This window comes from Coccinella septempunctata, chromosome 7 (assembly GCF_907165205.1).
Source record: "Coccinella septempunctata chromosome 7, icCocSept1.1, whole genome shotgun sequence".
Lineage (NCBI taxonomy): Eukaryota > Metazoa > Arthropoda > Insecta > Coleoptera > Coccinellidae > Coccinella > Coccinella septempunctata.
Window position 1 is genome coordinate 14,338,785 of NC_058195.1, and position 25,982 is coordinate 14,364,766.

At 35.3% G+C, this 25,982-nt stretch overlaps 1 protein-coding gene across 1 annotated transcript; it reads right to left on the reverse strand.

Annotated features, from left to right (window-relative positions):
• Positions 1-934: 934 nt before the first annotated feature.
• On the reverse strand, positions 935-24,789 carry LOC123316902. Its single transcript, XM_044903177.1, has 4 exons — positions 24,593-24,789; positions 11,167-11,256; positions 7,906-8,197; positions 935-1,576 (listed from the first exon to the last, which is right to left on the reverse strand). Exons 1-4 carry the CDS (start codon positions 24,702-24,704, stop codon positions 1,171-1,173), a joined length of 900 nt encoding a protein of 299 aa, XP_044759112.1. The 5' UTR covers positions 24,705-24,789; the 3' UTR covers positions 935-1,170.
• Positions 24,790-25,982: the final 1,193 nt, after the last annotated feature.

The window sequence follows — 25,982 nt, forward strand, 5'->3', positions numbered from 1 at the left end:
TCCTCTGTAATAGTTTCAGAAGCATTTTTGTGACTCTAAGGCCCGTATTAATAGTCAGATCTCAACATGTGACTATATCTTAAGTAGCATCTTGGCTGTGGTCCGTATATACACTTTTATTTCTTCTGGTTAGTAAGTGGGCGGTCCGTAAATGCCGAATTCCTGACAATTCGGTTCAATATCTGTCACCAGAGTAACCGCTCTGGTAACTTTCGGTTACCAAATGTGTATATACGGACCATACGCCTTGAGACACCCGTCCAATCAACAAATTTGACTTGAGACTCTGTCAAGATGACGTCACAATCATAGACAAACACTCTCTTAATCTGTGATCCTACTTGAGTAGGCGCTTGTTATTAAAAGTGTCCCTCGAATGATCTCAATATGGGTTTTGGGAACGTCAAATTTTGAGTATGGTCGGACCCTGACTCAAGATGTGAACTGACAGTAACTTCTCTTTTGTGCTTCCAAAAATCGGCATCATCGAAATAAAATATAGAATCCATGGAAGACGTGGTCAACTACTACTACTACGATGAAATCGATCACTTCGATGAACAAGAATGTGATGTGACATGTCCGTTCCTTCGAGATCGAAAAACCTACTTCGTTACACCCCACCCCTACCGATGAAAAAATATCGAGCAAAAATAAAATTTCTCTTTTCGATTTGTAATCTCAAGGCCATCATTCAAGACATTCGTAAGTTGAGTTTCAAGACTTCTCGAAATAGTGTCAAACTGATAACTTCAGAGTTTATTAATGAGCCGTCATCTTGAGATGCTGTTACTATCTTGAGAAGGTATCAACTGAGATCTGACTCTTAATACATGCCTTAATTTTTATCCATGTGTAGGAAGTCCAGATGTTGGTTCATTTTCAACGGGGTAAATTTAAAAAACTGTCAATCAACAGGAGGGAAAAAAATTAATGAAGCATTTCAGGTCTATTTTGCAGCACTACTACACACAAAATATAATGGTCCATTGAATAATTCCACTTATTTAAATATTATACTGACTGTTCTTCTTAACACCTAATAGTATATCATAGAATAAACAATTATCCGAAAATATACATCAATTATCTAATAACACAGATACTATAGTTTTCACATCCAAGAATATAGCTTTCAACACATCATATCGATCAGTGATCTTGTTCCGCTTAGAGAACATATCTGTGGAAAACAGGAACATTCGTTTCTCTCCTATTGTTCAATAATTGCGAGAGAAAATAGTAGTCATGCTTGGTTGGTCCATTGATGTACCGTATTTCCCTAGTGGGATCGTTCCTCTTCTTCGCGACCATGAAGCGCTTGTTGTTTCTGGTATCCGACCATCTGGATTTTTCGAAATTCGACGGACTACGATCCAAGTGGTAAGCCGGGCCAAAGTTCGATGAGCTGGGAAGGATTGCTCCTGGTCGTACTGGGACGTCCAACCAAATCGAGTTGTCCTGTTCTAGATTGCTCAGAGTGTCCTCCGGTTTTTGACGTTCACTCTCGTATAATGTCAGGAGATCTAGAACTTCTTCTGGGGACAGGTCGTCGGATGCTGCACTATTGCCAAAACTGCAAATAATTATGTTAGTATGTAGTATGTTAGTTCACTTCATGAAGTAGATTTATATCTAATTGAAAAATATTGGTAGTAATTGAAAAGACACGCTGTTGTGAATATACAGTGTAGATTTTGGGGTTCCATAAGGTTCCCTTCTGGGACCACGAATTTTGTTTTCTTCATGAATAAACAAATGCAATATTCAATAATCTAATGATAGTTTATGAAGAATCCTCGTTCATGGGCGTTACCAGGGTGAGGCATTAATTAACCTAATGATAAAAGTCTTTCGATCGATGTTCAATGATGCCGATGATTTCAAATTCTGAAAAAAAAAGTGTGTGCATCTAGAAGCAATGTTAAATGGAAAAACAATATGTTTAGATAGTTTTTGTTATTTTGGTTTACAGGAACGCAACATAGCGTTTCAGAAATATATTCATAAATAAGGATAAATTCAGATGCATACCACACCCGCAGATATGAATATCAACAAGTGTTACGATCTGAATTGAACTAGCCAATTTGCCATCGTCAAGGCCCCGAATGAAGTACGCATTTAGGCTTCATCATTCTTTATCATTATATTCATAAAGTTCTCATCATTATATATTATAAGATGTATTCGAAATTCGAAGGAATAGTTTTCAAAATTCAGTGGTTCTATGGGAAGACATCACTGATGTACATATATGTATAACAAGCTACAAAAATAGTAGTGATACTAGTAGTAGTACTAGTGATAATAAGATACAATACGGGTATTCCTGGGAATTCCCGAACATTTTCAGGATTTTCCTCTCCTGACACCAAAAAATATTTTCAAGCCAATCATTAAAAGTCTGTGATAATTAACCATATCGTCCAGAGCATGTAAGAGGAGTATGATCGATTGGACCATTTTTATTGATATTGTTACATCAATACTGGGTCATTAAATTATTTGTTGATGTGAGATGTTTCTCGTGTTTCGTTTTGATTAGCTTCCTATAGTCATTAATCAAGGTCAAATCCCTTCGCAAATGGATTTCTATTTGTTCACTTGACACGTTGGTAAGTTCCATTCATGTATGAAATGAGGTCACTCGAAAAAAATTTATATTTGCTTGTTCGGCATCGATACATATATCTATACTTCATTCACTTTTATTTTAGCAGTCGGTTGGCCATGGAAATTTGACACATTTCACTCTGTATAGTACGAAAATGTGGGGTTATGAAGCTTGTCAAAACATTTTTGGGTTTTAAATCAACACTATGTTGCCCGTTCTACGTAAAAGTTTCTGTTATTACGTATTTTATCACAATGTCGAATCTCTTCGGAAAATATGTGACGAACATAATTGAAGTTAATACAAACTGATTGAAAGCATACCAAATCCAGTTATTTGCATGGAAAATACAAAAGATCAGTATAATATCATAATATGCACTAGCTTGAGGAGAGTTAATGTTCGTTATCTTCTTTGGCTTACATCATTTGTAGATTTCAAAAATATTAACCCGAAGATGAAATGCATATGATGCAGTGGTTGGGAATGGGTATCTCCCGAAGGAATTAACAGATAATTACAAGAATGTTAAATTCTTCAACAGAAATCATCTTGCATCAATATAAGTAAAAGGAATTGAAGGAAGTTTCAAGTTAAGATGAACTTCACCTTTGAACAAAAATTTCACATGAATAAACAAGTAACAGGGCAACTTGCGCGTATTTGTGGCTATTCATCACATTGATGTAATAATAATAATTTACCTTAAGGCATTTACATTATATAGGACAAGCCAAATGAAAAATAGAAAAATCCATTTTAGGGAACTTATTCTCCGATCATTCACAATCTTTCTGATTGTGGAAATATCCAGCTGAAATATAAGTCGTTTAGATTCAGCTGAAACATTATATACATTCTCTTACATTGAATATGTTCGCTACCGTCTGACGTATTGTGGATTTTAGAAAATCAGGGTATAACTATTTGAATGAGCGGACCTGAATTCTAAATAGCACTTCCTGAAACCCTGTCTCTTTTTACAATCACTTTCGGCATTTTCGTAATAAAAATTGATATTAGTTGTGGCAACGGCGTTATGACATTAACGACATTTCATGTGTGCTAACCTAACTTGGTTCTAGTTACAAAAACTTGAGAAAATTATTTCATGGCCAACCGACTGCTAAAATAAATTTGAATGAAGTATAGAGAAATAGCCATGAGAAAAATATTGACGTAGACAGTCTGCTAGAAGTCCCGGGGAAATAGGGGCAATAATATTGAGCTGGTATTTGTTGCTTTGCATCTATTCAGTTAAAATCCGAAAATCCCATAACTAGAAGAAGTCCATTCTAGGAACTTGCATTTATGAACTAAATTGGATATGTGCTCTAAATACTCTCTAGTTTTTTATTGGCAAAACTAGATCAAATCAGACCAAAGTGTCTTATGGCAATATGCGCCGTTTCATTAAACGAGATTAATTCCTTTTTTTCCATAGAGATACTATGCTTAAACGCCGTTTTAGAGCTTAAGCTTCCGTCAATCAAACGGTGCATACGGCCATAAGGAATTTTGAACAAATTTCATCAAATTTCAAATACGTCCATTGAATCTACACAAGTTTCAAAATTTAAACTTACTTAAAATTAACTTAAAAATTATTTAAATTTACTTGATATTGTTATGTACAAAATTTTCAATATTGGATCTTTTTTTTTGCATTACTTGTATGAAATAAATGTGCTTCAATGAGGAGTTAATATGGTGTATTTATATTTAATAGGTATCAGGGCAAAGATTTTTATTTACACTTTCTGAAACTCGAACTTGCAAATTAAAATCTGCAAGAACATTTTCAGAGACATAAAAAGTTATTGCTCCCCATTAAGGAATATAGGCCTATAACGAACTCGAGGATAATGATTATTTCCACACTAGTTTCCATCCAACCCTACGGAAGCTATGGCGCACCATTTCCATAATTGAAGCATTTCACAATTTTCCTGAGTGCTTTTTCAGTTTCTTCGTCATTCCAGTTCAGAAAATTAAAAATATATCGAAATATCCTCTCTTGAACTTTAAATGATTAGAAGGTTGGTAGAGATAGACACGTTTATCTACTTGTGAAAGTTTTCGAATACATAATTTCAAAAGTATTTTCGAACTCATCATACATACTTTGACCGAGGAGTTAGCACCTACTGAAGTTTTGACTCGTTTTGTTCTGCTAAAAATGAGTTGCAACACTCGTTTTCATATAGAAGACCTAAAAGCTGGGCCAATATATATTGTGAAATGTTCTTGTTGGTTTTTTGGAAAGATAGTCCACGGAATCCCAAAATTGATTCCCGAATCAATGATGCAATCATTGGTATTTCGAACCTTTTTATTTACTAAATACCTCTAAAAATTGTGATGCTACCATCGATACTGCTGAATTTATTTTGGGATTGTAATTGAATTGATTGAGAAAATAACCTTTTTTTGAAACGACATCACATGGTCTATGACAATGTTAGTTTCGTGTACAAAAATCTACTGGAAAAGTTCTTGCTTCAGTTTTTTGGGATTGCCATGAAGTAATCATGATTAATTTTTTGGATAAGGGTAGAACAATAACCGTAGATTACTATTCGATATTCCTGACCACTCTACAGGAAAAAATTAAAGAAAAAAGATGCGGAAAGCTATCCAAAGGTGTTTCGTTTTTGCAGGACAACGCCCCTGCACACAAATCTCATGTTGCCATACAAAAAATTCGTGATTTAGGGTTTCAATTACTAGAGCACCCCCCTTATTCACTAGATATGGCTCCATCCGACTATTATCTCTTTCCTCAACTAAAAAAAAAGTTTAAAAGGTCGTAAATTTTCTCCCAACGAGGAGGTAATTAAAGCGGTGGAGGTCTGGTCTGCAGAGCAGGAAGAAAAATTTTTTTGAAGGTTTAGAGACGTTGCAGGTTCGCTGTAATAAATATATCCAATTAAAAGGAGAATATGTTCAGTAATAAAATATTTTGACATTGAAATTTTGATTGGCTCTATAGTAGGCTTAGAATTTTTCAATATATCCTCGTAAAACTATTTTGAAATTAATTCTTTGAAGTATGATTTGAAGAATATTTATTTTTTCCATATTCGCAAGGTCTCAAAGAGCCACTCTTCTAGCAATGAATCTCGAAATTTCATCGACCTCGGTGAAACCGTTCGGTCATGACGAATTTTTAACTAACTCCATCTTCTTGGGAATTTTTCGAAGGTCTACTTTTCGACACGCGTATCTTCCAGAAAAATCTTCGTAGATGTCCGATCGTGAATGTTAGGGTTGCCTGATTTGGGTTTGTCAGGTGTTTTTTGTCCCAGTCGCTAGCGACACTTTGCGAGCAGGAGGAAGTACTCTTCGTCTGTTAATCATCACGACAATAATAATTTCATCGTCGGACGCGCCGAAAGTTTTTCTAAAAGTGACATCTACCTAGTGCTCCACTTTATGTATAGTTTTATGACTCAGTGTTTTTTAGAACTAGTAAAAAAATTAAAAACTGCCAATTCGGCATTGCTTTCCAAAGGCTGTATCTTGGAAGGGAGGTCGATTTTGATAAAAAATTATAGGCACTACCCCTTTCTTATTTTCATCGGGGAATCATCTCTTCAAGTCCTTCGCATTTATTCACAAACTCCCTGTATCATATCAGCGAGGGAAAACCACGAAAATTGAACGGAAGGAAGGTTAGTTCCCTGTTTTCTTCCCTTTGGGACCCCCTTTTTGTTACCAGAGTAGAGATTCGCCAGGTTTCTTCTTAAGTTGGGGTAAAGTGATTGCATTTTCACCACCTTGGTCGCAAACTCTTTGCGACAAATTATTAGATCTAGATGTGGTATATGTTATAAGAGAACTACTCTTCTAGTGATAAATCTCGGAATTTTATCAAGCGCGGTGTAACAAACAGTTCGGTCTTTACGATTTTTCAACTGACTCCATCTTTTTGGCAATTTTTCGAAGGTCAATTTTCGATAAGCGTGCCTCCCAGAAAAATCAAAGTTGATCTAAATGTGATACATATTCTAAAAGTAATTATTATTACTCTTTTAGTAATAAACAAAGGAAGCGCTGAGGTTTACCTCTAACCACATGCTTCTGGATGAAGTGAGATAGACAGGTATTGTGAAATATGAGTGGGCCTTCGAAAGTCAAAGTTATATCTGAAGAGTGACGATGATGATGAAATATTTCATGAATATAATGTGAATCTGTTACCTATGACCGACACATTTAAGATAGATACTTTATTGTGTCAAATACATTTAGGAAAAATGTTTACACTCGTCACAAAATCATTAACAATGGCAAAAAAAAATATCACAATGTATAAAAAACATACTAAGCTAACTAGAGGGCCAAACTCCCGCGAAATCGAAACCTATAAATACTCATCCATGTTATAAAAGGCACACTTCAATAACAGCGCCTTTACGGCATTTTTGAAAACCTTTGGATTGAAGGCCCTCACGGTGGGTGGAAGTTTGTTATAAAGCTTCATTGACATATAAAATGGCACATTTTGCGTCTTAGTGAGACGACAGAAATCACTGCGGAGTAGATGCCTGCCTCTCGTAGGGTTATCGTGAAAATCTGCATTCAACGCAAAATGGCCAACATTATTGTGCGCAAAAATTAAGGCTTCCAGAATATACAAACAGGGGAAGGTGAGAAAACCACCCTGAACATACGAAAGTCTGCAATCAGCTCGATAATTAAGACCAGAGACTACTCTTACGGCTCTCCTCTGAAGACCAAATATTCTATCGCGAGAAGAACAATTCCCCCAGGCAAGAATTCCATACCTGAGATGGGATTCTATTAAAGCGAAATAAGCTGTTCTAAGAATACCAGGAGATAGGCGGTTTGACAGACTCTTGAGAAGAAATATATTCCTACACAATCTCCCTGCGAACAGGTCAGCATGGACACCCCACTTGAGAGTACTATCCAGTGTAAGGCCCAGAAACTTCGTACTACCATATAGGTGAGGAGAATCAATCTCTCTCAAAGAAAAAATTAGCCTGATGGTCTTCTGCTCACTTATCACCAACCTGTTGGAGGTAAACCAGTCGAGAGCCCTCGACTGAGCAGCCACAACTCGCTCGAGCAAGGCAGGCTTTAAGGCTTTAAGAAAGCTATCACCATTTATCCCTAATTCAACAGAAAAATTATAAGAGTGCAGTTGGTCCTGCAGGATATTCATGAATTTTCAGATGTGATTTGTCGGTAAAATTTTTTTTTTGTGTTCGATTTCACGATCCCAGGAGATCGTTAAAATTCTTCACTCTTTTAAAACTCACCTGTACTGTCTGGAATTGCGTTTCTTCCTCTTCTTCTTATCGCCTTCCAGGTTCCCGTAGAATTCAGACTTCAGCACTGCATTCTCTATGGCCTCATCGAATTTTTCTCGGTTCCCGTACTGAAGACCTTTGTCGTAGTCGTCCATATCGTTTGCAGATTGAGAAGACTCGTCGTTGTACACCGTTGATTGAAAATCGTTATCGACGTTTTGGTAAATGGCCTGTTCGCTGGGCGACCAGTCATTGTCGTCGGACGATTCATCATCTGCTGCCTCGTTTTTCATCTCCGTACCTGTGAAAGGTCACGAATCGTGGAAACTAATTACACAGCAGCAATTGATTAATGCGACTCTTATAACCATCAGTTCAAGATATAATTGATAAACTGTTCGTCTAAAGTTGAGGATATTGAATAAATGTAATTGTTTTATCTTCTAGAAAGAAACAATCTCTTTTTCAGATATAAACAAGGTGAGTCTTTAACTTGCACATTAATTTCAACAAGAGATTTCCGAGGTCAAAACAAATACTTTTTCTCCTGACCATTTTTTCCAATTGTAAAGATAGAGGCTGTTGAAAATCCATAAAGAATAATGTAATTATCAGATATACACCATTTTCAGTTGTAATTCAGAAATGATCAATTCAGATTTGGAAAGTTTATTTCAGAAACCGTCAATTGGTCAATTGCATTTGAGATTGGTCAATTTAATTTCAGAAAGTAGCAGAATTCAGTACTGTGGATCTTTCAAACTGATGAGTTGCAGTCGTTTGTGAGATACCTACTAGACCATTTCCAGTTGAATTCAAGAATAATCGAGTGAAATTCAGGAAACATCACTTGTATTTCAGATTAGTCGAGTTTATTTCAGAAAACATCTAGTGTAATTCAGATAAGTCAATTTAATTTCAGAAATGGCCATTTGACATTCAGTTCAGTCACATTTATTTCAGAAAACTTCAAATGTAATTTAGTTTAGTCAATTTTATTTCAGAAACCATCAAATGTAAATCAGATTAATCATTTGTGATTCAGAAACCATCATTCCTTCCCGTCTTTTAACTTTTTTGTGCCACCTTATACAAAAACATTCATTACGGTAGATTCGGGTAACTTGGGACAGTCCTGTAACTTGGGACAATTACCCCGCTTACAGATTTCTTTGTTTCTTTCCATTTGTGAGTGAAGGGACAAACTTATAAGAGTGTGTAGCGACTTTTCGGTTAGTTTTTCAATTAATTCCTATTGAGTTTGCGTGACCAAAGCGTTTGAATTGACAGGAAAAATTAACGAATTCAGGAGAGTAAAAGCGCGTTTTTTTATGGCCCTTATACTTTCTAGTGTCCTGTACATGTGTTTCACTTTGTGCATGTGTAATTTTTTTTTATTGGGTTATAATATATGTCATGAAACAAAGTTGTTTACAAATCAAACGGCAACACGGATCTCATTAATTTATTTTGTTATTTCATAGGGTGACTTGGGACAATGCCGATGCATAGATACAAGCGGCGCATTGGCAGCAGGAAATATGTCGATTTTTTGCAGGATATTATAATTTACGTTATTTACACAAAGAAATCACCAAAGAATGAAATAAATCAAAGTTCCTTTGTTTCTTTCAGTTTTTTTACATTTGAGTCGCAATATTTTTATTTTTGCTGTAATAGGGGTTTATCATTTAATTTCCTTACCGAATTTCAACTATATAATCACAAATTCTAATTTTTGATAACTATACACCGTCCCAAGTCACCTATTTCCTTTGAGAGTTGAGAAATCAATAGATTTTAACTTGGGTCCCAAACCTCCCAAATCGGTGGGTGACTTGGGACAAGTTTATTTTATTTTTTTCAAAATTTATATCCGAATTCTCAAGTATGGTGTATATTCTAATCAATGGTCTGATGAGTCATTAAGCATATTCGAACCTCTTTTTCAGATAAAAATAGGTCACCGTTTTGAAAATATGACAAGTTGAATTCAACAATTGTCGCAAGTCACCCGAATCTACGGTACTACAGAAGTTTTATGATTCAAAATTGAAAGAGAGAGAAAATAACTTCATAAGATTCAAATGTCTGAATTTTTTATTGATTTCGATTTGAGAATCGAGTAACTGTCATATTGTTGTTTGGAAAGTCAAAGTTTCATGAAACCTGCTGTGAGTGTTTTGTTCATTTATCAATCAATTTGTTTATTATATCATAAAGAGATCAAATCATGAAGAAATCATAAAAAGGCATAAAGAATTTGTCAGTATAGTTAGATTGACAAACTAAATCTTCATTGATTCAAATGAACGTAATGAACAGAAATAACATCTTCGAAGTACAGCAGATCAACATATACCTACTCTTTCCTCGAAGCTCTATTGTCCATTATTTTGAATTTTTGTAATTTTTTCATAAATTAATAATTAAAATATAGCACATCCGACAGCGTATTTCATTGATATCAATTGATTTTAAACAATGTTCAGATGAAAACTAACATCGTGGTCACAAAACAAAACCATAGTTTTGTTTTGTCTGGATGTTTGTTTTCTGATCTCAACAAAGTCGATATTGAAATTCAATACAAGGAATAGAATTAGAAAATCGCGCCTCTCAATTTTGAAACAGAAAGCTGTTTTCAAACAGTTTTTCCGTATTGTCAGTACCTACGTTTTTAGCGCTATCTCATGGTCAAATGTATTTTCACTGGCCAAAATCTAGTCGGTTTTCAGTACCTACTAGAGATTCTACTTTATAATCTTTGGTATCTATGTATCATTTCACACGTAATAATCATATAGGAAGAAGACGAGAATTTGAAAATATTGATTTGCTCAAAGTAGTCCAAGTAATTTTTATTCCGTTGTACACATCATTCTTGTGATGCGGGCATATTGAGTATATTAAAAGCATTAATTTTTCTATTTTTTCCCATGAGAAGGTTTCATCGGAATGAAGTTGTCAGAAATATATCTTGTAGTATACGTTGTTTTAAAAATAGCATATTCAATATTGTAGTCGTTTCCATATTTTTTTTTCGTTTCATGTAAACTAGGTAGTTTCTCAAAGCATAAGCTATGATGAGTTCGTTTTTCTCTCCTGAATATTATGAATTACCTTCAGTTCTTCAATCTTTTTTGCCAACTCCTAATCCGATAACTAAAAAAAAACCGAGGAAACCTGTTGATTGCAGAGATATAAAACAAAACTTCCAGTTCACCTTCTGAAATCCTCATCTAATTATTCTCCGAAAGAAATACCCACCTCTCTTGATGGCAGTCGGGTTTCCATAGTAATGGTTGCCGATCCCCAGGCTTTCCTCGGGTTCTTCAGCGGCTATTGAGACTCTCTTCACTGAAACAAAATCAAATTGAGGCACTTCATCGAAACAATAGAGACTAATAATTGAATCACGCACACCGTCGGTGAGAGTTTCCGGAAATCATCGTTGGAGGCTGAGCTGAGAATGCCTTTCAGAGAAGGTAGGGACACTTATATTCAATTATTGGACAGGATATCTGTCACCACGAGGAAAACTCGTCTGAAATTTTCGTAATTTGCAGTTTAACTTCATTATTCACGTCATTTTGAACATATTATTTATATTATTATTTTAGGATCAATAGATAAGGCAGGGCATATAAACTCAAATATTAAAAAAAAAGGTAACAAAGAAAAATATAAATGCATACAAGAGATATAGAAACAAAAAAGAAAGACAGAAAAGTCACCACCTATCGAAGTTGCTCTTAAAAGTGATCACTGACAACAAGTTCACAACAGATAAAATCAAGCCATTCCACATATCAAACACGCGATTTGGGATGAAGTTCTGCCTCTGAGTTGTTTTAAAATTCTCCTTCGCCAGCTTGAAGGCATGAGAAAGGAGTCGACTGTCTGGATTCAGCCTGAAAAGATATCTAGGATCGACCACAAACAGATTGTGGAGAGTTAGTTAGGTTATTATTACCTGTCAGCAAATGAGAGTATGTTCATGAGGGAAAGCCTCTCGTCATAAGATACCATAAAGGTAATCGTGTTGCTTGTACAGGACAGATATATAGCTTATACAGGACAGCGCATGTAGCTTTATCACAATTTCCGAAAGCTTTATGAACCATAAAGAAGGAAAAGAAGTGGCCCCAACACATAACCTTGGGAAACTCCAGTTACGAACCCGGAAAGATCTATCGCTTGAAAAGTCGAGATATACCACGTGAACTGGATGAGCCTTATCTCAGGAGTTTCACCAGGAATTGAGTGCTTGAAGAAGGTTGGTTATCACTGAAAGTGATATTAAGTGACTGAACACCCAGTATCAAATCCAACAGTAAGAAAAAAAAGGGAAAAATTAATTGTGTTCAATCTCCACGATATCTCCTCGTGGGGTATCTCACTCCATGAAAGTTTTTTTACACGAAACTCATCGTCGGTATCTCAGTGACCTATATTCGAAGTTCCAGCATCCTAAAATATGAAATGCCACCCACCGTGAGACACCCTCTATCACCCCATCAAACTCTCTAAGCTGTTGAAAATTTTCTCGTCATCTCTCTCTAAGCATGATGAACAAATCAAACATCGTATTCTATGAAGCTAGAATGAGAATTGAGAACAAAAGCACAATTTTCGTCTACTTACTTATGTTTTGTGTGAGAAAAGACGATAAAACATAGACCACTCTGTAGATATGGTGGAAAAACTGATAATTTCTTATCCTGACCTCAACAAATATATTCCTAGAAATTCTTTCTTTGTCACTCAGTTCATTCTGTGATAAAATCAGAGATGGTTTTGACTGAGGTTGTTCCCTAAGCTTTTTTACAACAACAAATGAAAGTTTTGTATTATGCTCTTGTTCAGTCTCACATGACATATGGGAATCTATGGGGAGGATCGATGAATGTGCATTCAAATAAAATCACACACAGAGATGGATATTGAAAATAATACAGTGATAAGATTTATTCAGATGCATACCACCCGCTGATATGAATATCAACAAGTGTTACGATCTCAATTGAACTAGCCAATTTACCATCGTCGGGACAACTACATGGAGAACGTTCCACCGAAGAAGAGCATGATGCGGACCCTGGTTTCGGTCTCATTTGACCTCGTCAGAGCAACATAGCTTCTTCTCCGATGAAAAAACGTTTGTAATTGACGGATCCTTATTCAATACAAGCAGACGCTACTGAGTACTATCGAGTCTATGACTTTAGCCTTGCGGTTTTCACACTCCTCTCCAGAGGAAAATTCACTTATCCCAGATATCTCAGATATCAAAAGGATTAAGCTATGTTGGACCCTTTCCAGGTTTTCGGGCTCGTGGTGGTGGTCGGGTCCGGGTCGCTCCTCGGCTCCCTGCTGTAGGTTGGATTCCTGCTCCACCCGCACTTCCTGTCGGCGCAGACGGTGTTCCTCTGTATTCTCCATGTATTATACTTGCGTACAGTTCTCGCCGTTCCGTACAGTACCGCCTTCTGCATGATTCTATAGATATTTTCGTCCAACTGAAGTTTCCTCAAGTTCTCCAGTAGTTTCTTCGGTATCAGGCCTGTAGATGAAATGACAATAGGGATGGTCTTGATATCTTTCAGCTTCCACTGTCTTCTGGTTTGTTCCTCGAGATCTCTGTATTTTGAAATTTTTTCAGTGTGCCTATCTAGAAGATTGTTATTATTTGGAATCGCCACATCGATGAATAGTGCTCTGTCCTCATCCTTATTGAGCAATATGAGGTCTGGTCTATTGTGGGTTATTTTCCGGTCTGACAGAACCGTGCGATCCCAGTAGAACTTGTAATTTTCATTTTCCAACACAGCATCCGGATGGTAATTGTAATAAGGAACCTTTTTCGAACTTAGAAGTTGGTGTTTTAGTGCCAATTCTTGGTGAAGAATCTTGGCAACAGCATCATGTCTATTTTTGTACTCCGTGCCCGCGAACTTCTGACATCCCTCGGTGATGTGCTGGATAGTTTCATGTGTCGCACAGCCATAACGACAGCTATCGTCCGCCACTGAGGCATCCTTGGCGATATATTTCATGTAATATATATATTATTATAATATTATTATTATTTTGTATGGTACCGCGCTACACTAACCTCATGCACATGCCATATTTTTTATATCTAAAAATGTATTAGAAAGAATAAACATATAGTATATTTTAGTATTTTTGGTTGGAGAAGCATGGTCTGGGTGTTCCCCAGGGTTCTGTATGCTACATCCGTTATTTTTTTTATTCTCTTTAATGACAGTATGGTCAATTTATAGACTAATGAGAGTTTTTGGTTCAGTAAATACTGTCAGAAAAACGGAAACATTATCAGCCAATCAGAGAACTGCGTGTGTAATTTAAACCGATTGTCCGATTGGGAACACTATAAGCTGAATATAATTTTTTGGATTTTCGTGTATAAATTTCATCTGATTTTCAGCTAATTTCTGAGTCAGTCGAGCGTCTACCAAGCGAAGCAAGTAGATTGAATAGACCGTGAAAAATTGTGAAGGCAGTCGATTATGTGTTGTATATTTGGTTTTTGTAGTGTTTATCTGAATTTTTCTAGTCTGTTTCTATCATAATATTTTGTATCCATGCACCTTGCCACCCCAAAAATTATTTAGTGGACTTTCTACTCAATTGGCCTTGTCTCAATATTTAATTTTTTCTGTACTGACTTGAAAGCATATATTTTAAATTTTTTTGGAAATTTTTTTAAATGAAGTTCCACTTCAATTTTTTGATTATTTCATTTGAATACATTTTATACTTCTTGTTACGTTACAAAAGCATATTTCACTGAGATCCGAAATATTTGTTGACACAAAATATAGAATGCAACTTAATTGTAAACCCTCCCAGGAATCATTTCCCGATTGAATTTTCTTATGCTTTTATCGTTTTCGGCTCATTAAAACGAGAGTTTAATTACTGGCTGATTGATAGCCTGATTGAATTATTATCGATTGGTGCATTTAGACGCTAGCTTCAATCAGACCTTGTTGAAGTTGTACGGTTTCAATTAAATTGAACTGACTTGCCATAAATATCTTGATGAAAAATTTTAAAATTCATTTCCAATCCGTATTGAAAATTTGAGATGATAAATGCAATACTAGGGCAAAATTGCCATTACTCGGGGCAAACTCATCAGGTCAATATGAAAAATTTGAGTATTATTTATATTTCATTTCATTTTTTCACTGATCCGCGATATTAGATATTAGGAATATATAATACTAGGATGGTTCTTGGGCTCAATCATACATCATTATATTTGTTTTATTTCTACTGTTTTATTGAATATATGAAGCTAACAAATTTATGCGTAAAGAAATATTTATAATATAATATCGGATAACATCACAGCAAAGCGTTCACTGGAATCTACTTTATAATTGCTGTTTCCTTTTGTACACAAAATACTCTTGAAATAACTAGTAATTATAGCTGGCAAAAAGATGAATGCGCCGGTTATAAGGAAACTTCATTAGCGATGGAAAATAATTTTCTGAATTAATTTTTCGGTGCTCATAGTGAAACAACATTTTGGCTCGTTAAAACTCGACTTTAATTACAAGCTGATTGACATTCTGATTGAATTATCGATCGGAGTGAGGCTGAATTCTATCAGCACGTGTCAAACATGAAACAAGCATTTTGGAAGAAGGTGAATATTTTCCTTTCAATAATCTTCAGGATTTTTTTTATTGATACATTGTTTGAGCTTCTTGATGAGCCTAACTTATTGAAATCTGAAATCACTTGTATTTCAGCATTCCTATAGAATATACTTTCATTGGAATTTCAGATATTGAATAAAACAAGTTTTTTGGCAAAGAATAATAAAAATTTGATTTAATGTGAAAGGATAGCTTGGATTATCTGGTGACATTTCCGTGCTTAAAAATATAATGTATTTGAGCTTTCTCCTCAAGAATCTCTTACCATTTCTTCCTATTCGGCCTAGATAGAAGGATAGACACATTTTAAGATTTCATATACCATTTTAACTTTGGGAGTACTCTACTAAGTATTAAAGAAAAACAGGCTGAAATACACTTTTTCTATTCCATTTGGTGAACGAAGTAGTATTTATACCATAAAATGAGATACCGAAATTTCGTTGGCGATAAATTTTGAATATTGTTCTTTTTATTAATATTGCCTTTTCGATAAAAATAATGAATTCAGCTTGTAGTCCCCCATATTACCTCAGATATTCATCTCTGACATGTAATCATTCATTGGAGTTGATCATTTTATTTCGTACAAAAGTTTCAACGTTGCCAAACACTGAACACTATAATGAAAATAAAATTCTCTTCAGAATAACAAGCTAAACCTATTACCGAAGAGAAACTTGATCTTAGCTATGACACTTCACATCTGTAATGTATATATGGCTCCAGTCAGGCATATAAATTAAAAGATAGAAGAAGGAGAAGAATGTGTTATGTTTTAATGTTATGTTATACCTATCTATCTGAAAAAGAAAAAGAAGAAGAAGAATTATTCAATTCTGTGGATCTTTCAAATAGAGTTGCATTCAACGAAAGTACCTAAATTTATACAATTTCACAGATATACAGGGCGTATTTGAAGGTGAGGCTTTTTTTCAACAGGAAGTAAAACTGGTCAAAATGAAATGAAGGGTTTCATCAAAAATCACCTATACAAAACTTTCAAAATGACAAAGTTGAAATTAGATTCTAATACGACCCTACGTCTGTGAATTATTGAAAAGCAATGGGAAAAAAACTTATCTCCTAATTCGACCATGTGGTTTCGTTTAGGTTATTGGCTCATTTGATAATTTACGTGGTAATGAAAAAGGAAACTTAGCATATTGCCGAATTGTGCCCATCATTTTTTAGTAACTTAGTAACGATTTTATGAAATGACTCATTTCGAAATCAACTTACTGAAGATACTTAGGACACAAGTGTAAAAAATAGAAAAATACTTCGAAATCTCGCCAATAAAATTCATCTAAATTATTCACGAATTTTTTCTCAATGGGCATCACAATCTGTTTGTTCGAACATTCCAAAAAGCGTCGTAAAAATGAGACAAAATGGTGAAACACCATAGCACTTTTTCAACATAACTAACATAAGCACTTTCAAGAAACTTCCAGGATTTTCTACATTTTTTCACACCCTAAATTGCACGATAAAACAATTATGATTCCTCAAAACAGACCTGATGCATCTAATCCGATGAACTTGCTGGTGAACCATTCATTGTCTAGCCATATGTTTATGTTTTGTTTCGTTTTTGCGATACCGGAGTCACCTTCCACAGTCCCGTACTTGAAATTCAATGAAATTTTGTCTAACTTCTATGGTTAGTATCTCAGCCATCTTGAATATTGTATATAGACAATTTTTGGTTGAACGACTTATTTTGATGAGTTCAAGCTTCTACCAAAAAAAGCAAACACCCTGTATTTTTTGAATATCAAATTACCCGAAAACGGCGCAAAAAATGAAGAATAATTTTTTATACAAAAATGGTTGAATATTTATTTGGTACTGATCATTCAGTACTTGCTTTCAAGAGTTGGGTCCTAATAAGGAAAAGTGGGTGGAATTTTGTGTTCGGAGAAGATTCATCACTTCAATGGAAAGCTACTACATTCCGAAAATTATTCTATTCGATAAAATCGTTTGTGAGATATATAAAAACTGATTATAGAATTTTTTATGGATGTTCAACACCCTGTATATTTTCATTAGAGTCGAATTTAAAAAAAAATGTTTAAGAGAAAACCTGTTTCTTTTGACCTCAGGAATATTCAGTTTAAATATAGGTATCTGTCAAAGACTCATCCTGTATAGACTACAGGATAAGCATGTACAAAATCAAATCAAATCTCATTCCTTATATGCTTCCTAGGAATGAAATATACTTCTTAGTAATGAATGAGATCAACATCTAAGAAAAACAAATGGGATTGCAAGGCTAATGACTAGAAAAAACGAGATTCTCATTAAGCTAACTGTCAGGAAGGAGAGAAGCAAAAGAGATTGTCCCTTGTATGGATATCATCGAGTTTGTATGTTGTCGACGCCTGAGGATAGGCGGAAATTTCAGCATTAACGACACATTGTTCCCGAGAGAAAGCCCTGTGCGCAACAGGTCTATCGATTTTCTCAGGATATATCTACCGTATCAAATTTCCGTACTAGGCGTTTATTCATTTTGTTTCGAAAACGAGAATACATGCTAGAGGTGGGTCTGACATTTCTCAGAGATTGCTCAAGAATTGATTAATCAAATTAGATTACTTAGTGAGCAGTTCCACATTTCGAAAAGTTGCAAACTGTATAGAATATCAAGAAGGTTCAAGTTCAAGTTCTCCAAATCTTGGCTTTTGGGTTGTGGAAGGCTTTTCAATTAAGCTCTCATGGCTTTCTAGGTGACCAGTAACAAGTCTATACATAGACAAGTGACAATGTGGACAAATGTCCTGATTTGATTCCCCTTTATTCATAAAATCCTGTGGTACTAGAATGGTTAAGCCATTGCAATTATTTGTAATAGATCCCTCAAAAAAGGATTATTTCCTGACAGATGAAAGATTGCGAAGGTGGTTTCTATACACAAATCTGTCAATAAGAAGTAGATATATTAACAATTGTAGACATGTCCATTCTCCACCAGTCTGGCAAGATGTTCGATTCCTTGGTGACACAGACTCTTTAATTTGTCGAACAGTAGACTTTCCAAGGATCATCATGGTTTCTTCAAGGTCCGTTCAGTGTCAACAAATCTATCACCATTATTATTATTTGAACCGGGGTCGTTGTGGCTCGGTTAGCCTTCCGGGAACTGCGACCATGTAGATCTTTCGTTCTCTGCTCTACTCGTTCATAGGATCCCAAGGAGGTCGTCAATGGTGTTGATAAAACCAACAACATCCTTAGGGGCCTTGGCCGTTAGCTCGTGATTATGCAGGACCGGTTTCCCTATATGAGTGGTTCTTAGGCCAGACAGCTCTGGAATCTTGCATACCATGTCTTCAGCTTTTCTGCTTCTGATCGATAAAGCCTGCAAATGATGATTTTTCAATACGACACGAATGATATTTGTACCGACAGTGCCCCGTCAGCAGTCCCACCATCACCCGAAGAAATCATAATGAATTTTTTTAACTAAGTATGTCCAGAAGTGTTTCTCCTGAGGGTTATTCTGTTGTTCAATTCCCATTGCTGAACCGCTGAGTTAAATTGGTCTTTTCCAAACCCACGAAAGGCTCAGGTCCAAAAGGTGCTAACCTCCTTGCTCTTTTTGCAAGTTCATTGGCTTTTTCGTTTCCTTCAATACCGCAATACCCTGGTACCCATAGTAGAGTCACTTTATTACCCCCGGCAAGTTGCTTCCAATTTTTACTCCAAATTCATCACCATTCGTCGATTACCTATCAAAATCAATAGATGACGGTCTCCAATTGCAAGCTGTTTACACAGATATGACAAGAGCATTCGACAAGTGCACTATGGTAGGTACTTCAATATATGTCTGGATCACTTCTTAGGTGTATCTCATCTTACTTGGAGGGAAGAAGTCAGTATGTGGTCGTTAATGGGAATTTATCTGAGAAGGTGAATGCTGAATCAGGATTCCCGCAGAGTTCCCACCTTGGTGCGCTTATTTTTTAATCTATTTCAAAGATGTCTCGAAATGCTTTGACAGTAGCCACCATAGCACTTATATGCCGTTGATCTAAAAGTTAAAAAACAATGGTGAATGTAGATGATATTGTAGAGGACCTAGATTATTTATTCGTTTTTTGCTCAGAGGAATATCTTGCGTTGAATGTTGAAAAAAGTCAGCGTATTATTTTCACAAAGAACCTAAATGTTATAGATTCAACTTTTTTTCAACAGAAAGGGTAGATATTGTTGGAGATCTCGGGTTTTGATTTGTTTGTTCAGCGGTGGTTAAAATGAGTTTAAAGATGCTTGGGTTTATCCAGAGAATTACTTAAAATTGCAAGAACGGGCTCACCTTAAAAACTCTGTATATTTCCTCGTAAGAACCAGAGTATTCTTCCCAAATCTGGAACCCTCAGTACCACAAGTACGTTGACAGAATAGAACGAGTTAAAAAAAAAGTTCTTCAAAAACCTAAACTATAGATTTAATCCAAAAGCTCAACTATGGATTATGATGATTCCTTAATCGAATCGAACACAGATTTTTGAGTCTGGAGGGGGTGAGAGCGCTTCTAGATGCTTTGTTCTTGTACAAGATAGCAAATAATTAAGCTCAATGTAGTACTATCCTAGCTTGCTCGCAAATTTTGTCGATATCATGCAGAACGTCTGAGGGGGGGCACCGAGAATTCTGAGGAGGACCGTGCCTACCCTGGCATCTACGCCCATGTCGGTTGGTTTCAATCTGGTCACTGGAGTGCTGTAGGGCTCAGTTTTATCAGCCTCTTCTTGATCAATGAATGAACGACCTTTTTCAGTTCACTTTCACTTAAAAATTCGGACCTATTGGTGGATTGTTTGATGAGCTTGGATATAACTCCTCTTCACGACAAGTAGATCATTATCTTCACTACTATATAGGGCCATATTAATCCAATTTCCGCTGGAAAGTAATCCATGGGGGTTATAGTATCACTATCGGGGATCTAACGAGAATTTCGATGAGATAATACGTATTGGTACGGTGATAATTATGTCATTTTCATTACTTATTCCCTATGCCCCCCAATTTAATATCGGCCATATATTTCGAGCACATCAAACGAAACGATTGAATGTCGACTACCATGACATTCGGCCAAAGGCACCTAACTTTTATGGTTTGATATCGGCAACGATATCTGACGCACTGTGATATTCGCAGAAACTGTTGTTTTATGGAAAATTGGACGTTTTGATGAAAATGAAGCACTGATAAATTCTCTAGAAAAGTTAATCATCTAAATCAGATATTTCCTGGAGTTTCGGTGGTTTGAATGACCAGTTCATCAGCAAGCCATCAATAACCCTTGAAACTGTGGATATATGATATATGAAAACAAGAATTATTTAAAAGTATCCTGATGATGTCACTATACCCAAACCTGTGTGCAATAACTTGAGATGATTTGATTTATATTTGTCAAACCCGAAAAACCTTTAATTTTCTCTTAAATATCTGAATCTAAAGGGGCATTCACCAGTCCTTATATCAAAATATATAAATATGTATATCAAAGAATTCGAAAAATAAACAAAAAACTTATTGTTGAATGAAAGTACCAGAGTTTATGTCATTTTATTATTATTATTACCAAGGGAAATGCACGAATCCATCGCTTAGTAATTTCGAAAGCAGGTCTCCCTATGCTTTTTTGAATTTGAAATCTCTCGCCCTTTACGCCCCACACCCATCTCCATATTTTTTTCAAATAGGAATATGCTAATTTTTTGGCACGCTGTATAGCACAGTCCATATATTCCTCTTTGAAAAAAAAGGAGAGGTGTGTGGAGCGTAAAGGGTGAGAGATTTCAAATTCAATAAAGCATAAGGAGACCTGCTTTCGAAATTAAAAATCCACGTATTCGTGGATTTCCCTTAATAATAATTGGTAAAAGAATAATGGTCTGATTGCAGTACTCTCAAATCACAAACTGTAAATTATATCGTATTCTTTCAATTAAAAAAACAGTAGAACCAATTCTTTTTCTAGCCACATCGCTGAATAGGTAATCAAATTACCTTTCATTTGATGTATGACAACCCATATATTCCCATTTGAAGAAATAAAGCAGAGGGTTGTGGGGCGTAAAGGATGAGAAATATCAAATGCAAAAAACAAAAAAGCATACGATAAATTGCTTTTGAAATTAAAAATCGACGAGTGCCAGGATTTTCCTCAATAATTCTCCGTACAAGAATTATTGACGAGTTACCTTACTTTTTTGGCACGATGTATATTCTGCAGTTTCCACTGCGTCGTTAAAACCCGAAAAATGTGTAACTCCATTTTAGCTGATTTTACAGGAGAGGCAAAAAACTTTTTATTATTACCCGTACTCCCTTAATATTTACCTTTGTTTTCACAGCAAAGCAGCACTATTTTTCCACTACTTCTTATGCTATCCACTGATGTGATGTGGATATATGCACTGACGCCTTGCTAGTGTAAGGGAGGTACACGTATTTCTTTTAAACAATTTCAAGCACGGAGATACACATTATTCTATTTTGCGCGGGAAAAATATTTAACTGTTCGATGGAACTACACAAATTTCTGAGCATGTAGATGTTGAAAACCGCTAACGGATGGCATCAAAATCTCTTTTTTGATTAAATTGGGAGTTACACATTTTTCGGGTTTTAACGACGACTGGCTTTCGGCATAAAATGATGTGAACACAATTTCTGACCACTTTTATTTTCATTTAATCTTCTAGTTTCCCCAAAAACTGCAGAATTTCCTCACAGAATATACTCAGAAAAATTCATCTTATATGTATAATATTCTAAATACAATTCTTAATTCGAATATGTGAATATAAGGATATTTTTTCATCAGTTCTATTCAAAATTTACTGTGAATATTCATAATCGAAATTCGGAAAACATATCCATGCTGTCTATGGTTCAAGGAATGAAATTTGACTGCTTGATATCAAAATGGGTAAACCTTCAAAAACCAACTATACAATGTATCTGTGAACAAATGCGAAGGACTTAGGGAGATGATTCCTCGATGAAAATAAGCTGCAGCCAAGAAACAGACTTTGGAAGGCGATGACGAGACAGTTTTTAATATTTTTTAGGTGTTCTAAAAAACACTGAGTCATAAAACTATACATAATATGGAGCACTAAGTAGATGTTACTCACGCAATTTTTGTAGATCTGATAAATTTATTATTAGGGGTTGGAAATAACAACCCCTTTTAATTTTTATTCAAAAATTGTTGTTTTGATAGATTTTCGAATAATAAAATTTTCTTATGGTTTCTCATTCCACTCTGTAGAGAGAAAGTCTGTTGCAAAATTTCGATACAGTCGATAGTTTTCTCGGAATAAATAAAATCATACAAGCAGTTCTGATCACTGTTCATTCCATTTCATAGTAGCGTATAAGTGTCCCATAGAATGACTACTCCCCTCTAAAATACATGCATCACTTACACGATGAAATGGAATGAAAAGTGATCAGAACTGCTACTGCTTGTAAGTTTTCATTTTTCCCGGGAAAAGTATTGACTGTTTCGTAATTTTGCAGCAGACTTTTTTCTCCAGAATCGAATGGGAAAACATGAGAGAATTTTACTTTTCGAAAATCTATCCCACGAAAACAATTTTTGAAGGAAAATCATAAGGGGTTGTTATTTTCAACACCTAATAAAAAAGTTATGAGATCTGAAAAAATTGTGTGAGTAACATCTACTTAGTGCTTCATATTATGTATAGTTTCATGACTCAGTGTTTTTTAGAACCACTGAAAAAATTAAAACTGTCAACTCGTCATCGCCTTCCTAAGGCTATATCTTGAAAGGGAGGTCGATTTCAAAAAAAATTCATAGAAACTACACTTGCTTATTTTCATCGAGAAATCATCTCCCTAAGTCCTTCGCATTTGATTACAGACACCCTGTATATTTTGCGAAACTCGATTTTATTTCCTCAAGCTAATTTACAAAAAAATTTTGGAATAAATATAAAACTACTATTACATTTTTATATATGTGATTTGAGAATAATTGATTGATCATTCAGAAAATATGAAAAAAAACTTTACATATTGAATATGAAAGAAATAAATTACAATTTCCGGGAGAACCAAAAATTTGAATGAAAATGAGTAAGCTAAGACATCGTTTCTATACGATTTAGTTTTGAGGAACATTCGAATCTGAAAATTTTTTTTTATTAAAACGGTTTTTCGGAATAACTTTTCATGGTTATGTTTGATAGTTTTTGATAGCATATTCGAGTAGCCCATGTGACATACTATCAAAATGATGGTTCACTTTTTAATTTTGTGGGTAGGTTGCAGAAAGATTCGCTTACATGAACCATACTGTACTGAAGACGTGGCAAAAATAAATATTTCGCAAAAACATAGGGGCAAATATACATATGGTGTGTCAAAAATGGGATGAATAAAGTTAGAATAGAAGAATAGCGAAATAAACAACGACAACCAGAATGTTACAAAAACATTTCAGTGTTTCTACTGTTTCCTACACTTTGCGGCTGTTTTTCTTGGAAACAGTCAGATTAAGAGCATCAGACCAGTACATTTTCTGTGAGAAAACTCCAAGATTTCAGAGCAATGCAGAGACAACTCTGTCTCTGGAGAAATGAGTTCTTCAAACGTAAATTTGCATCTTGCTAGAAGTAAGGGTTCGAAAAATTTATCGATTTATTGCTGGAAAACTATGTACGATTGTAAACTTCGATTGACTTTGGATAGCAACTAACATTTTTGATACCTCATCCCTCACATTCACCCTTCACCCCCATAAATATTGAGATTCCTATAGTTAGATTCCTCTAGTTTATCAACGAAATTTATGACTCCCTCGTGAACCCTGCGTTCGCAAGAAATGCGGTAACTCATTATTCTCAGAGCCACCTGTTACACTTCGACCGAGTGGATAGAGAGAAAGCCAAAAAGTAGCAAAAATTATAAATGATTACTAGAATGGTTACCTTTATTAGGTCGCATCTCCCTAGCCTTGATCTGATCTATCATAGACGAAGGTATCGCCGAGCATCCATATGAACAGAAAATCAGGAAGAGCAGCCTTGTTTGGACCCCCATTTTCGACGCTGACCTAACTTGAACTGAAACGGGAACGGAATCGTAGGTGTAGCTTCCTTCTGGTGACGGCTTTCCAGGAACGTGCCAATGACGCACTGACGCAGGCTCCCTCTTTTTACGCAATCAACTGGTGGCACCCCGAAGACGTTTCAATCGGATTTTCGCCCATTTCTTCCGCAGCAACTGACATATTTTTTCCATGCACATAAAATAAATGGCGCAACTGGAATAAGTATTTCTAGTGGAAGTCTTGTTCAGGAATTATTTTTTTTTCTCAATTCATGAATATGAGGTGATATCTTTGAAGTGGGTGCAACCCTCTAGAAAAAAAAAACTGGAATGGTAAAGGGGCTGAAGTAGGAAATCATTTCGAAGTCATTTTATTTTATTTTTTAAAGTGGTTTATTGAGGTAATAACATGAATGAACATTTGTTCTTCAATGAAAAAATTTTTTGATTTTTTGTTCGTTTGAGGAATAAAAAAAAATCTGACTTTCCGAGATGACTAACTTATTGAATTGAATTATAATGAAAACTCCATATAAATTAGTGGTTTCTGACGTAAGATATTCATTTTCTCTTTTTGTACTGACCACTAAAACGGTGTAAACCAGTCTTGAGTAGAAATGTGAAATTAACCCTTACATGAGTTTCATACAAATTTGGTTCAATGAGATTCTAGCCCAAATTGCTAAAACTGAAGTTTCTTGCAGAAACTATAGTCCCTATCATCCTCATATTGATCCGTCGAGTAAAAACTGAAATTCCTACTCTCAACAGTATTTACGGAGATTTTTTGTTTTCTTTGGGTCATTCCACATATTAAATACTACATAAAAGTTGATACCTCGACTCATTACAATATCACATCACTTTTTTAGCAGAGATGTACAGGGTAGGCAGATTTCGATGTTTTAGCACTACAGCTTTTAAACCAGAGGAGATAGACAAAATCTGATACCCCATTCTCGTTCTGTTCTTCTGAGAAACTAACAAGAGTATTAGTAATTTTTAGTCACCTTCTTTTGTTTTCGAGTTATAAGCGAAAATTGGAAAAATGGCGATTTCGAAATAAATTTATATCTCCGCAAATACTGATGATAGAGCTCTGAAATTAAAACATTATACAGGCACTTTTTTAAGTAGGATCCAGTGGCGTGCTTGCCTTTTCAGCAAGATTTTTAATTACGAAGCTATGACTCGAAGTTATGTTTTTTTAAATGGGTAGAAACAGAAACAGTAGATTTCTGTGCAATTTTTTGAAAGCTTAATTTTCAC

What these genes read in the sequence shown, in the direction of transcription:
- LOC123316902 (XM_044903177.1), bottom strand. Translation starts at nt 24,704, where the DNA reads ATGGGGGTCCAAACAAGGCTGCTCTTCCTGATTTTCTGTTCATATGGA. An exon ending in GGAGATGCGACCTAATAAAG is followed by an intron (nt 11,257 to 24,592) that starts GTAACCATTCTA and finishes ATTTTGTTTCAG; the next exon opens with TGAAGAGAGTCTCAATAGCC. An exon ending in CGCAATTCCAGACAGTACAG is followed by an intron (nt 1,577 to 7,905) that starts GTGAGTTTTAAA and finishes AATTATTTGCAG; the next exon opens with TTTTGGCAATAGTGCAGCAT.